Source organism: Oncorhynchus kisutch, linkage group LG21 (assembly GCF_002021735.2).
Source record: "Oncorhynchus kisutch isolate 150728-3 linkage group LG21, Okis_V2, whole genome shotgun sequence".
Lineage (NCBI taxonomy): Eukaryota > Metazoa > Chordata > Actinopteri > Salmoniformes > Salmonidae > Oncorhynchus > Oncorhynchus kisutch.
Genome location: NC_034194.2, coordinates 32,148,916 through 32,162,497, shown reverse-complemented (window position 1 = coordinate 32,162,497; position 13,582 = coordinate 32,148,916). Strand labels below are relative to the sequence as shown.

The 13,582-nt window shown below is 42.2% G+C and overlaps 1 protein-coding gene across 1 annotated transcript in view; it reads left to right on the top strand.

Moving 5' to 3' along the window:
- Positions 1–205: 205 nt before the first annotated feature.
- The window catches only part of LOC109866125 (frizzled-3-like), a 38,660-nt gene continuing 25,283 nt past the window's right edge, over positions 206–13,582 (top strand). Inside the window, exons 1-2 of the mRNA XM_031800284.1 lie at positions 206–596; positions 12,287–12,483. Of these exons, the coding sequence (XP_031656144.1) occupies positions 384–596; positions 12,287–12,483 (410 nt within the window). The 5' untranslated portion in view covers positions 206–383. The remainder of the gene's footprint in view (positions 597–12,286; positions 12,484–13,582) is intronic.

Here is a 13,582-nt window from a genome sequence, read left to right as displayed (position 1 = left end):
TCTTCCCTGTCCCTGTCCTCAGCCTGGGTTCTTCTCTAACCCTGTCCCTGTCCGCAGCCTGGGTTCTTCTCTAACCCTGTCCCTGTCCGCAGCCTGGGTTCTTCTCTAACCCTGTCCCTGTCCTCAGCCTGGGTTCTTCCCTAACCCTGTCCCTGTCCTCAGCCTGGGTTCTTCCCTGTCCCTGTCCGCAGCCTGGGTTCTACCCTAACCCTGTCCCTGTCCGCAGCCTGGGTTCTACCCTAACCCTGTCCCTGTCCTCAGCCTGGGTTCTTCCCTAACCTTGTCCCTGTCCTCAGCCTGGGTTCTTCCCTAACCCTGTCCCTGTCCGCAGCCTGGGTTTTTCCCTAACCCTGTCCCTGTCCGTGCACCAGCCTGCGGGGACCATGGAGCTGCTGTGGGTGCTGTGTGTGTCCATGCTGATGCCTCCAGCGGTGGTGGTGGAGGCCATCCCCATGGAGTCTGCAGCCGGGAGCCACAGCATGTTCACCTGTGAACCCATCACCCTGCGTCTGTGTCAGGGGCTGCCCTATAACTCCACCTTCATGCCCAACCACCTCAACCACTACGACCAGCAGACCACCGCGCTCGCCATGGAGGTAAACACTGATTCGCTGTTTTTAATCTCTCTCTCTCTCTCTCTCTCTCTCTCTCTCTTTCTCTTTTTAGGCATTTAGTTGGGATAGTAAGATTATTGCTGCTGGGTTTAATCAAGTGCTTGAGGAGTACTGTGTGTCTGGCTGAAGAGACTGTAACTGTACTGTCCTTATCTGTGCCAGACTCAGTGGTCTGTCTGTCTGCCCCATGGACATGGTAACAGTAGCAGACAGTGCTGGCATGGGTAACCATTGTTGATAATGTCAAAGCGGTAGCCTACATTCAGTCGACTCCTCTAACCCAGGGGACTGAGAACGTATTACCAAAACATTATAGGATAAATTCACTTTTAACATTTCTTTTGAGACCATTTTTAAAACCATCAACTATTAAGTGAGGCTGTGAAGTGAATTGCGTGCTGGTCTAGCAGTCTGCTGCAGATTTAAAATTTTCCTGTTAGAAACCTGCTGTTTCTGTTGTGACAGACAGGCCAACAGCATCCTGCTGTTTCTGTTGAGACAGACCAACAGCATCCTGCTGTTTCTGTTGAGACAGGCCAACAGCATCCTGCTGTTTCTGTTGAGACAGACAGGCCAACAGCATCCTGCTGTTTCTGTTGAGACAGACAGGCCAACAGCATCCTGCTGTTTCTGTTGTGACAGACAGGCCAACAGCATCCTGCTGTTTCTGTTGTGACAGACAGGCCAACAGCATCCTGCTGTTTCTGTTGTGACAGACAGGCCAACAGCATCCTGCTGTTTCTGTTGTGACAGACAGGCCAACAGCATCCTGCTGTTTCTGTTGTGACAGACAGGCCAACAGCATCCTGCTGTTTCTGTTGTGACAGACAGGCCAACAGCATCCTGCTGTTTCTGTTGTGACAGACAGGCCAACAGCATCCTGCTGTTTCTGTTGTGACAGACAGGCCAACAGCATCCTGCTGTTTCTGTTGTGACAGACAGGCCAACAGCATCCTGCTGTTTCTGTTGTGACAGACAGGCCAACAGCATCCTGCTGTTTCTGTTGTGACAGACAGGCCAACAGCATCCTGCTGTTTCTGTTGTGACAGACAGGCCAACAGCATCCTGCTGTTTCTGTTGTGACAGGCCGGCCAACAGCATCCTGCTGTTTCTGTTGTGACAGGCCGGCCAACAGCAACCTGCTGTTTCTGTTGTGACAGACAGGCCAACAGCAACCTGCTGTTTCTGTTGTGACAGACAGGCCAACAGCAACCTGCTGTTTCTGTTGTGACAGACAGGCCAACAGCAACCTGCTGTTTCTGTTGTGACAGACAGGCCAACAGCAACCTGCTGTTTCTGTTGTGACAGACAGGCCAACAGCAACTAGAGGCGATTTCAAGTCATATCTGCTTTAAAGACTATGAACCCCACTTTATGTAACCGGCTTGATTGTTGGCATATGAACTCAATCAGAGAGCAGATGCATGGCCTATTAGGTTCATCTGATCCTAGTGGTATGCATATTTAATCTATCCAGTACTTTGCAGGTTTGCTTCCTTGCCTTGCTATCCCCCCATCCATCCATCCATCCATCTGATCCATCCATCCATCCACCCATCTGATCCAACCCAGCATGTTGTTTGGATTACTCAACATAGGTTACTTTAACCATCAGTTGTGTTTTTATTCACTTTCATGCAGGGCTGAACCAGCATCTGGGTCTTTTTAGATGTAATCCACAGCTTATTTCCAGGAGGCATGTTCTATTAGGGGCGTGGCTTTCAGATCACTTATTTTGGCAACATGTCAGAGTTCATAATGTTATGTTTGTCCACTGCAAATTTACATCTTCCTTGATTATTTTTGCAAGTTACACATTTTAATATAAAATTAATATCATTATTATTTATATATTGTAACAAAGTGGTAACTATCCCAATATTGGGATATATATAGGCTCTTGGGGAAAGGGGGAGACCTAGTCAGTTGTACAACTGAATGCCTTCAACTGAGATGTGTCTTCCGCATTTAACCCAGCCCCTCTGAATCAGAGAGGTGCAGGGGGTTGCCTTAATCGACATCCACGGTGCCCGGGAACAGTGGGTTAACTGCCTTGCTCAGGGGCAGAATGACAGATTTTTACCTTGTCAGCTCTGGGATTCGATCCAGCAACCTTTTGGTTACTGGCCCACCGCTCTAACCACTAGGCCCCAACTCATAGACTTGTGTAAGACTCATTAAAGCTACAAAAGTTTCAGTGTTCAACCTTTACATGTGATATCAATATAACAGAACAGATGAACTGGAATGACATTTACTCTCACAGGTGGCCAAAACAAACTATATGAAAGCCATGCCTCTACTAAGCTGTGTTTCCAGTCTTCTGAGCTGACCTGCTGGGTCATAAGTCAATAACCCAGCATCAACAACCCAACTAAGTGAGCCAATGCCTGCAACCCAGCTGTTGGGACATCCAAACAACCCAGTATTTTTAGAGTGTGCCAGAAATCTGGTAATGGTGGTATAACCATTTAGTATGGGGGCCATAGGGATGGATGGTGGCTGATTCTAGTTTTCTGTTTGTCTTGTATTGGCTAGCCTTTACCATTAGATTATTGAATGTTTGGTGGAATATACAGTATAGCTGACTGAATATAATACTTTCTGTATTTATGAAACGGTCATGTAGCAATAATGAATTATTTAAAAATATATATAATTCTTAATTATTTTCATTCCCATTTAATACCCTTATGCTCTTATTTGACATACATTTGTATCCTCTACAGATAAGGTTTACGGTCGTATATAAAAGAGGTACTACACCCATCCGTTGTGAATCCATGTAAAAGGCTGACTGTGGTCTCTGATGACCATCAGACAGACATGCACAGTGTGCACATAGCTAGTAGCTAGCGCGGAAAATATGTTCCATGTCATGGTTTGATAAACTCAGCTCAATCTGATCCAAACCCTCAATAAACAGTGTCAAATAAACTGCTTATAACACTGAGCTGAATGGAGTCTTTTTCTCTCTTTCTTTCTTTCTTTCTTTCTTTCTTTCTTTCTTTCTTTCTTTCTTTCTTTCTTTCTTTCTTTCTTTCTTTCTTTCTTTCTTTCTTTCTTTCTTCTTTCTTTCTTTCTTTCTTTCTTTCTTTCTTTCTTTCTTCTTCTTTCTTTCTTTCTTTCTTTCTTTCTTTCTTTCTTTCTTTCTTCTTTCTTTCTTTCTTTCTTTCTTTCTTTCTTTCTTTCTTTCTTTCTTTCTTTCTTTCTTTCTTTCTTTCTTTCTTTCTTTCTTCTTTCTTTCTTTCTTTCTTCTTTCTTTCTTCTTTCTTTCTTTCTTTCTTTCTTTCTTTCTTTCTTTCTTTCTTTCTTTCTTTCTTTCTTTCTTTCTTTCTTTCTTTCTTTCTTTCTTTCTTTCTTTCTTTCTTTCTTTCTTTCTTTCTTTCTTTCTTTCTTTCTTTCTTTCTTTCTTTCTTTCTTTCTTTCTTTCTTTCTTTCTTTCTTTCTTTCTTTCTTTCTTTCTTTTTTTTATATATATATATATATATATATATATATATATATATATATATATATATATATATATATTCATTTAAGGGCTTTATTGGCATGGGAAACAGGTTAACATTAACAAAGCAAGTGAACTAGATAATAAACTAAAGTGAAATAAACAATAAAAATGTACAGTAAACATTACAATTCCAAAAGAATAAAGACATTACAAATGTTATATTATATGTAATCTCTCTCACTCTCTGGCCAAACAACAACTTGTGTGTGTGTGTTCTTTTAAACAGTTATGTGAATGACATAGCTGGCTATCTGAAGGAGGAGGTGGCCTATCACTCTCTCTCCTCTTCCATATCTCAGTCTTTTGTCTGTCACTCCCCCCCCTTTCCCCCATTTAAGATACACTGCCTGGGAAACAGGTCCCAATTGTGTTTTTAACAAAGGAGCAGGCTTTCTGTGGCTTTCAGGAGGTGGTCCCCTCTCGCCGCCCTCTGACCTCTGCTGAACACACCATGGCCCATCCTTAAACTAGTCCCTCCATCCGTTGGCGCATCAGCCATTGCCATGGCAGTTAGGGTAGTAATGTAGAGAATTGAGCAGAGATGGGAAAAGGAAGGAAGGAGCAGAGGGAGGGAAGAGAGGAGAGGGAGCGAGAGGATGAAGAGGGAGGGAGAGCGAGAGGAGAGGAAGAGGGAGAGAGAGAGGGGGAGAGAGGAGGGAGTCTCTGTCCTGTCTGTTTGTCTCTCTATCTGTCCTGTCTCTGTATGTCCTGTCTGTCTGTCTCTATCTGTCCTGTCTCTATCTGTCCTGTCTCTGTATGTCCTGTCTGTCTTTCTGTCTGTGTGTCTGTCTGTCTGTGTGTCTGTCTCTCTATCTGTCCTGTCTCTGTATGTCCTGTCTGTCTGTCTGTTTGTCTGTCTGTCTGTGTGTCTGTGTGTGTGTCCTTTATCTGTTCGTCCTGTCTGTCTCTGTATGTCCTGTCTCTGTATGTCCTGTCTGTCTGGTCTGTCTGTCTATCCTGTCTGTCCTGTCTCTGTATGTCCTGTCTGTCTGTCTGTCCTGTCTCTGTCTGTCTGGTCTGTCTGTCTGTCTCTGTCCTGTCTGTCTGTGTCCTGTTTGTCCTGTCTCTGTATGTGTTGTCTGTCTCTGTTTCTGTCTGTCCTGTCTCTGTATGTCTCTGTATGTCTCTGTCTGTCCTGTATCTGTATGTCCTGTCTCTGTCTCTGTCCTGTCTGTCTGTGCCCTGTTTGTCCTGTCTCTGTATGTGTTGTCTGTCCTGTCTGTCTCTGTATGTGTTGCCTGTCCTGTCTGTCCTGTATCTGTCTGTCCTGCATGTCCCTGTCTCTGTCTGTCCTGTCTCTGTATGTCTCTGTCTGTCCTGTCTCTGTCTCTGTCTGTCCTGTCTCTGTCTGTCCTGTATCTGTATGTCCTGTCTCTTTCTGTCCTGACTGTCTGTGTGTGTAACACACCATAACAGGACTGGGTTAATGCATGTCACCGGACTGGAGACTGGCACCCTGTTTTATTATATACAGAGCAGATAAATGTGGATGATGTTTTTGCCTGCTGGCTTGATCTATAATGTTTGATCAGGAAGATGATGCCAGGTGTGTCATGTTGGTTTAATGAAAAGGAATGCTGCCGGGTTGGTGGAACAGACAGATTGGTTACTATAAAGGAACTTATTCCCATAGAGATCCTATAATACGCTCTAATGTTTGGATTCAACCCGTATTGCCGAAGTAACGGACTATAGTGCGATTGAAATTTAAACAGTTCTTCCCCCTTTCTATTCAGACATGATTGATTTGACAGGTTGATGGATCAGTTCATGATTGATTTGACAGGTTGATGGATCAGTTCATGATTGATTTGACAGGTTGATGGATATGTTGTTGACAGGTGTGTACGTGAACCAGTCTACTGAAAGACACAGAAACAACAGAATAAACCAGACTAGTACAGATACAGTAGAAAGTGATCAAGCCTACACAAAATAATGTCCTTTCCCTGGTGATGAGGGCGCATGGCATTTGATATTCCAATTTAATGCAGTAAAATATTTTTTTCCAGGCGAGTGCGACTTGCTGTGAAACACACAAAACAACGGCATTTCTACACTCAAAAACTGTATGTGAGGGTTGAATTCATTCATTATTTTGTCCAGATGATGTCAGTCATCTCAGATGTCTGTCTGTGCCTCATGCTCCAACAGTCACTAAACCATAATAAAATGACACATCAACGTCACCACCTTTATTTCATGGTGGATAGAAAATCTGAAAGCAGAAATATTGCATTTGATATGTACAAGGCATTTACAAAAGCTGTCTGGATGTAAATGTGATGTGGTTGCTTTGTGTTGGAATCGGCAAGCCAAACAGTGATCCTAATCCCTTTAAATAGAGCCAGGCGTCTGGGAGGCAGCCCAGACTGAACAGAAATGAGATCCTGTCTACTGGAGCTACATTTCTACATCATGATGAATGACTGGTGTCATACAGTATGTAGGCTAAGCTATGGTGATGATGAATGACTAGTGGGTGTGCCTCCTATCTTAGTCATAGGAATAGTGGGTTTGTGTGTGTGTGTGTGCAAGCAGGAGTGTGTGTGTGCGTGTGTGTCTGTTATATAGGTTAAGTTAATATAGGTTATTGTCATGCCCTGACCATAGAGAGCTGTTTATTCTCTATGTTGGTTGGGGCATGATTGTGACTAGGGTGGGTCATCTAGGTGATTAATGGTTTATATTGGCCTGTTATGGTTCCCAATCAGAGAGAGCTGTTTATTCTCTATGTTGGTTGGGGCGTGATTGTGACTAGGGTGGGTCATCTAGGTGATTAATGGTTTATATTGGCCTGTTATGGTTCCCAATCAGAGAGAACTGTTTATTGTTGTCTCTGATTGGGTATCATATTTAGGTAGCCATTTCCCCCATTGTGATTTGTGGGATCTTGTCTATGTATAGTTGCCTAGTAGCACTGTTAGCTTCACATTTCATTTGTGCTTTATTGTTTAGTTTGGTGAGTTTCGATTGATTAAAATATGTGGAACTCTACGCACGCTGCGCCTTTGTCCAATCATTATGATGATCGTGACAGTTATGTTATTGTAGGTTAAGTTAATAAAGGTTATAGGTTAAGTTAATAAAATGTATGTTAACATAGGTTAAATTAATAAAGGTTCTAGGTTAAATTAATAACGGTTATAGGTTAAGATATAAAGGTTATAGGTGAAGTTTATATAGGTGAAGTTTATAAAGGTTAAATTAATTAAGGTTAAGTTAATAAATATTCTAGGTTATGTTAATATAGGTCAAATTAATAAAGATTATTGGTTATGTTATTATAGGTGAAGTTAATATAGGTTATTGGTTAAGTTGAAATAGGTTATGTTAATATAGTTTATGTTACTATAGGTGAAGTTAATATATGTGAAGTCAAAAACTGAGTTTAAATGTATTTGGCTAAGGTGTATGTATACTTCTCACTTCAACTGTAGGTTCATTTAAAAAAGGCTATAGGTTATGTTAATATAGGTTATGTTAATATAGGTTATGTTTAGTCACACAACTTCCCGTTGTTTAATAAATCACATTTCTCATGACCCAAAACAATTGTTGTGTCTTTGGCATCATTAAAGTGAAGACTGTTATTTTATTAAATCAATTCTCTGTAAATATAATTACGTGATTAAACTAATCATGTAAATGTAATTAACTAGGAAGTTGGGGCACCAAGGAAAATTACAAAGTTATAATTTTCAGATTACAAAGTTATAATTTTCCTAATATAACTCTTCAGATATTTTAATATCTGATCAATTAGTCTTCTAATGAATGAATTATTCTTTACCTCACGTTATTCTCATTCCAAATGTCGTAAATTGTTGGTTATCTGCACGAACCCAGCCTTTACTATGAATCACCTGTACACCAATTGTCTTAATCATTTATTTACTAACTAACTAAATAAGCACAGAAATGCATAAACAAACAACAGTTATGGTTAAAGGAAATGACAGGGGAGGTTCCCTAGTGGGCTAAACTGATATGACGGCTTGGTGGACAAAGGGAAGTGGGTGTGGACTGAAGAGGGCGGGAAAGACAGGAGTCACTACACAGTTGATAATTACATGAATTGAAATGCTAATCCTTTGCACATAAACGCTCACTCTTTCGGGAATGAATTGCAATCAATATATATTTCCGCCCAGTGTGTCATCGTGATCTCTGTTGGAATCGTCTGTTTGTCTGTTGGAGAATTCGTCCGAGCGTCTCTCTCTCTCTCTTTGCTTCCCAGAAGATCAAAGTCTTTCGTGGTTAGAATGGATACTTCAGAGTACCATTCAGAAATGTTCTCATAGATAGATGTTTCGGCGGTTGTCAGTCTTCACATCCCAGGTTGACATAATTTCTAGCTGCAGACTAGTAATTAGTATCTAAGATTTGCTCTTATTCTGTAGGGATGGATAGTCTCAGAGTTGAACCATTTCCAGCCGTGTAGCCCATGCTCCACGTGGTATGGTTAGAAATAGAATAACTATAATCACAGCACACGCTGTGGGTTTGTTTAGTCTGAAGAGGATTTCCTCAGGAGGGTTTTTTATTTGTGACAATAGAAAAGGCGGGTCTATAACACCAGATCATGTCTGTGCTCACGGGGGCGGGGCCAATGACTTAGTTCAACTTTAAAGGGAATACAATTCTTTCACATTAAAGGTTTAACATCATTTCACGAACAGTTTAATCTTTACTCATTGTATACAAGAATTAGATTCAAACCCCATAATTGAGAAATGTATATATTCAGAGATATAGTTGTGTGTTTCCTATCCTCTCTAAGGTCACCAAATGAAACACACTCGTCATACCCTCCCTTAAAGAGTTCGCCATGTGAAACACAGAGAGAGAGAGAGAGTGTGTGTGTGTGTGTGTGGGGGGGGGGGGAGAGATGCCACAATCAATACCGAGAAAGGGCCACGTCATGACCCACAGTCTCTTATACACCCCTTGTCCTTATACATTTAAGATATCCACTGAAAACGAAGCCTGTTCTGTTCTGTCCTGTTCTGATCTTGCCTGTCCTGTTCTGTTCTTATCTGGCCTGTTCTATTCTATCCTGTCCTGTTCTCTTCTGGCCTGTTCTGTTCTGTTCTGTTCTGGTATGTTCTGGCCTGTTCTGATCTGGTATGTTCTGTCCTTTTGTGTTCTATCCTGTTCTGGCCTGGTATGTTCCGGGCTGTTCTGTTCTGATATGTTCTGTTCTATCCTATTCTGATCCTACCTGTTCTGTTCTATCCTCTTCTGGCCTGTTCTGTTCTGGTACTGTATGTTCTTGCCTGTTCTGTTCTGGAATGTTCTGGCCTGTTCTGATCTGGTATGTTCTGTCCTTTTGTGTTCTATCCTGTTCTGGCCTGGTATGTTCCGGGCTGTTCTGTTCTGATATGTTCTGTTCTATCCTACCTGTTCTGTTCTATCCTCTTCTGGCCTGTTCTGTTCTGGTACTGTATGTTCTTGCCTGTTCTGTTCTGGAATGTTCTGGCCTGTTCTGTTCTATCATGTTCTGTTCTGTTCCAATACCCACCACTAGTATTCCCTCTGACTCTTTTAGTGAAATTCCATTTCGCTCACCTGTCTTGTCCCCCTCCCCCTCCTTGGGGGCTGGTGGGGGCCCTTTCTTCACTCCCCCAGGGGATTTGCATACTAAAGCCATACCCCACAGCTGCTGCCTAGCTACCGTTCTCTCCCAGAATGCATGGGGGGGGTTTACCAAGCTTGTCCTACTCCTCCCTCTGTCTTATTGTGCCAGGCTTAGGGAGGAAGGGGAGAGAAAGGGGGGAGGAGTATCATGAGGATAGGGGGTAGGGTTGTCAAACTATGTCCGACAAGATGTTCCTGTCTGTTTGAGCTCTTTTGGCTGCACATGTATATTACTCTGCTTTAGAAGACTGTTCTGCTGTCTGTGTGTGTCTCTTTAAGGCTGAAAGGTTGTGTGTTTAACATGTTCTGTGGTAGATGCACAGTGTGTTTGACATACAGTGTGTGTGAGTTTCTCTGTGTGTATGATTGTACACTGAGTGTACAAACATTAAGAACACCTGCTCTTTCCATGACATAGACTGACCAGGTGAATCCAGGTGAAAGCTATGATGATCCCCTGTTATTGGTATGCTTGTCATTGGCAAGGACTAGGGAGTTTTTTAGGATTCAAATAAATTGAATAGAGCTAAGAAAAGGCAAACCTGCTTCAGTCTGCTTTCCAACAGACACTGGAAAAGAAATTCAGAGTGGCCGAGTTACAGTTTTGACTTAAATCAGCTTGAAAATCTATGGCAAGACTTGAAAATGGCTGTCTAGCAATGATCAACAGCCAATTTGAGGATGGATCAAATTGCATCTTGCTTTAGAGGGCAAGAAGACGAGTTTGAATAATCCATGAGTGCAACTCTGAATGCCCTCTTTTGCTATACTTGCTACTTTCAAACTGTGTTCTAAAATATGCAACTTGAAGAATGTCAAATATTGTACAATCCGGGCCTCCCGGGTGGCGCAGTGGTTAAGTGCGCTGTACTGCAGCGCCAGCTGTGCCATCAGAGTCCCTGGGTTCGCGCCCAGGCTCTGTCGTAACCGGCCGTGACCGGGAGGTCCGTGGGGCGATGCACAATTGGCCTAGGGTCGCCCGGGTTAGGGAGGACTTGGTCGGTAGGGGTGTCCTTGTCTCATCGCGCACCAGCGACTCCTGTGGCGGGCTGGGCGCAGTGTGCGCTAACCAAGGTGGCCGGGTGCACGGTGTTTCCTCCGACACATTGGTGCTGCTGGCTTCCGGGTTGGATGCACGCTGTGTTAAGAAGCAGTGCGGCTTGGTTGGGTTGTGTATCGGAGGACGCATGACTTTCAACCTTCGTCTCTCCCGAGCCCGTACGGGAGTTGTAGCGATGAGACAATTGGATACCACGAAATTGGGGAGAAAAAGGGGTAAATAAATAAAAAATATATAAATTAAAAAAATATAAATTAAAAAATTTAAAAAATTGTACAATCCAGTAGACTTCGGCGTTATCCAGATTGTCATCCCGGGATTTATGGTATTACCGGTATAGCACACACGGGAACGCTTAAAACACACAAAAAGCCCATTGGGCATCTATTAACAGAATGCTATCAAAAATATCACAAATAATAGCAAGATCAGCTAAATGCTAATGAGCGAAAACAAACATAAGCTAATTGCAAAGAAAGGCAAATCCAGCTCATAAAGTTATACAAGCATAGCTAGTAGCTCCCATATGTCATTCTTGGTGAGTGTGGACATTTACAAGCGAAAGTGAATGAGAGAAATTGTGCAAATGAACAAAGTGCTTTTCTGAAGGAAGAGCACATGGAGCAGAGGGGAGAAAAACTCATTACACCTCTTTGTTTGTCAAACAGGATATAAGATGTCTGATGGCAAACATTTAGTAGTGAATTACATACAAGTGTAACGTCATCACCTCATGTGCACAGCAGAGATTCACTGATAGATATAGAACATGATGGATTCACCAGCTCCCGCTTTCTCCCATTGTGTTATTTACAAACAAACTGTCTCAACTGTTCGGGGAACGACGGTACGCTTCATAATGTCAAATAATGTGGCAGGTGAAATGAAGAACACTGTCTCAACTGTTCGGGGGAACTACGGTACGCTTCATAATGTCAAATAATGTGGCAGGCGAAATGAAGAACACTGTCTCAACTGTTCGGGGGAACTACGGTACGCTTCATAATGTCAAATAATGTGGCAGGCGAAATGAAAATACATCTTTTAACACACTGCACAAGTTGACTGCAAGTATTAACTTAACAAGTCGCTACAAATATTACAATTTATTGAAACACTTCAAATAAATAGTTTTGATGTTACTGAAGGTATTGAAAAACCATCCCATGGCTTTCTCCAAATACCCCGGTATATGGTATTTATGTTGTACTGCCGAAGTATTTGTTTGAGTTTGAGATTTACCCAGAAAGACTCACAGCTGTAATCGCTGCCAAAGGGGGTTGAATGCTTATCTAATCAAGATATATTATTTGAAAAATGCATTCTTATTTTTTACAAATGTTAGAATCTTCCACTTTGACATTACAGAGTATTTTGTGTAAATCAATTTGAATCCCCCCCACACAAAACACTGCATTAATATACACTTCCTGACAGCTGTGTGTTTCCCCTCCGCAGCCCTTCCACCCCATTGTGAACCTGCAGTGTTCCTCAGAGCTGAGGATGTTCCTGTGTGCCCTCTATGCTCCGGTGTGTACTGAGTACGGACGCATGACACTGCCCTGCCGACGGCCGTGCCAGAGAGCCAAGGGAGACTGCTACAAACTCATGGACATGTTCGGAGTCACCTGGCCAGAAGAGATGGACTGTAACAGGTTAGTAGTCTACTGTACTCTAGGGCAGTGGTTCCCAAACTTTTTATAGTCCTGTACCCCTTCAAACATTCAACCTCCAGCTGCATACCCCCTCTAGCACCAGGGTCAGCGCACTCTCAAATGTTGTTTTTTGCCATCATTGTAAGTCTGCCACACACACACTATACAATACATTAATTAAACATAAGAATGAGCGTGAGTTTTTGTCACAACCCGGCTCGTGGGAAGTGACAAAGAGCTCTTATAGAACCAGGGCACAAATAATAGTATAATAATAATCAATAATATTTCTCTTTCTTTAGCCATCTTACATATAATACCTTATTTGTTCATCAAACATTGTGAATAATAAATAAATCAAATCAAATTTTATTTGTCACATACACATGGTTAGCAGATATTAATGCGAGTGTAGCGAAATGCTTGTGCTTCTAGTTCCGACAATGCAGTAATAACCAACAAGTAATCTAACTAACAATTCCAAAACTACTGTCTTATACACAGTGTAAGGGGATAAAGAATATGTACATAAGGATATATGAATGAGTGATGGTACAGAGCAGCATAGGCAAGATACAGTAGATGGTATCGAGTACAGTATATACATATGAGATGAGTATGTAAACAAAGTGGCATAGTTAAAGTGACTAGTGATACATGTATTACATAAGGATGCAGTCGATGATATAGAGTACAGTATATACGTATGCATATGAGATGAATAATGTAGGGTAAGTAACATTATATAAGGTAGCATTGTTTAAAGTGGCTAGTGATATATTTACATCATTTCCCATCAATTTCCGATTATTAAAGTGGCTGGAGTTGAGTCAGTGTCAGTGTCAGTGTGTTGGCAGCAACCACTCAATGTTAGTGGTGGTTGTTTAACAGTCTGATGGCCTTGAGATAGATAGCTGTTTTTCAGTCTCTCGGTCCCAGCTTTGATGCACCTGTACTGACCTCGCCTTCTGGATGATAGCGGGGTGAACAGGCAGTGGCTCGGGTGGTTGATGTCCTTGATGATCTTTATGGCCTTCCTGTAACATCGGGTGGTGTAGGTGTCCTGGAGGGCACGTAGTTTGCCCCCAGTGATGCGTTG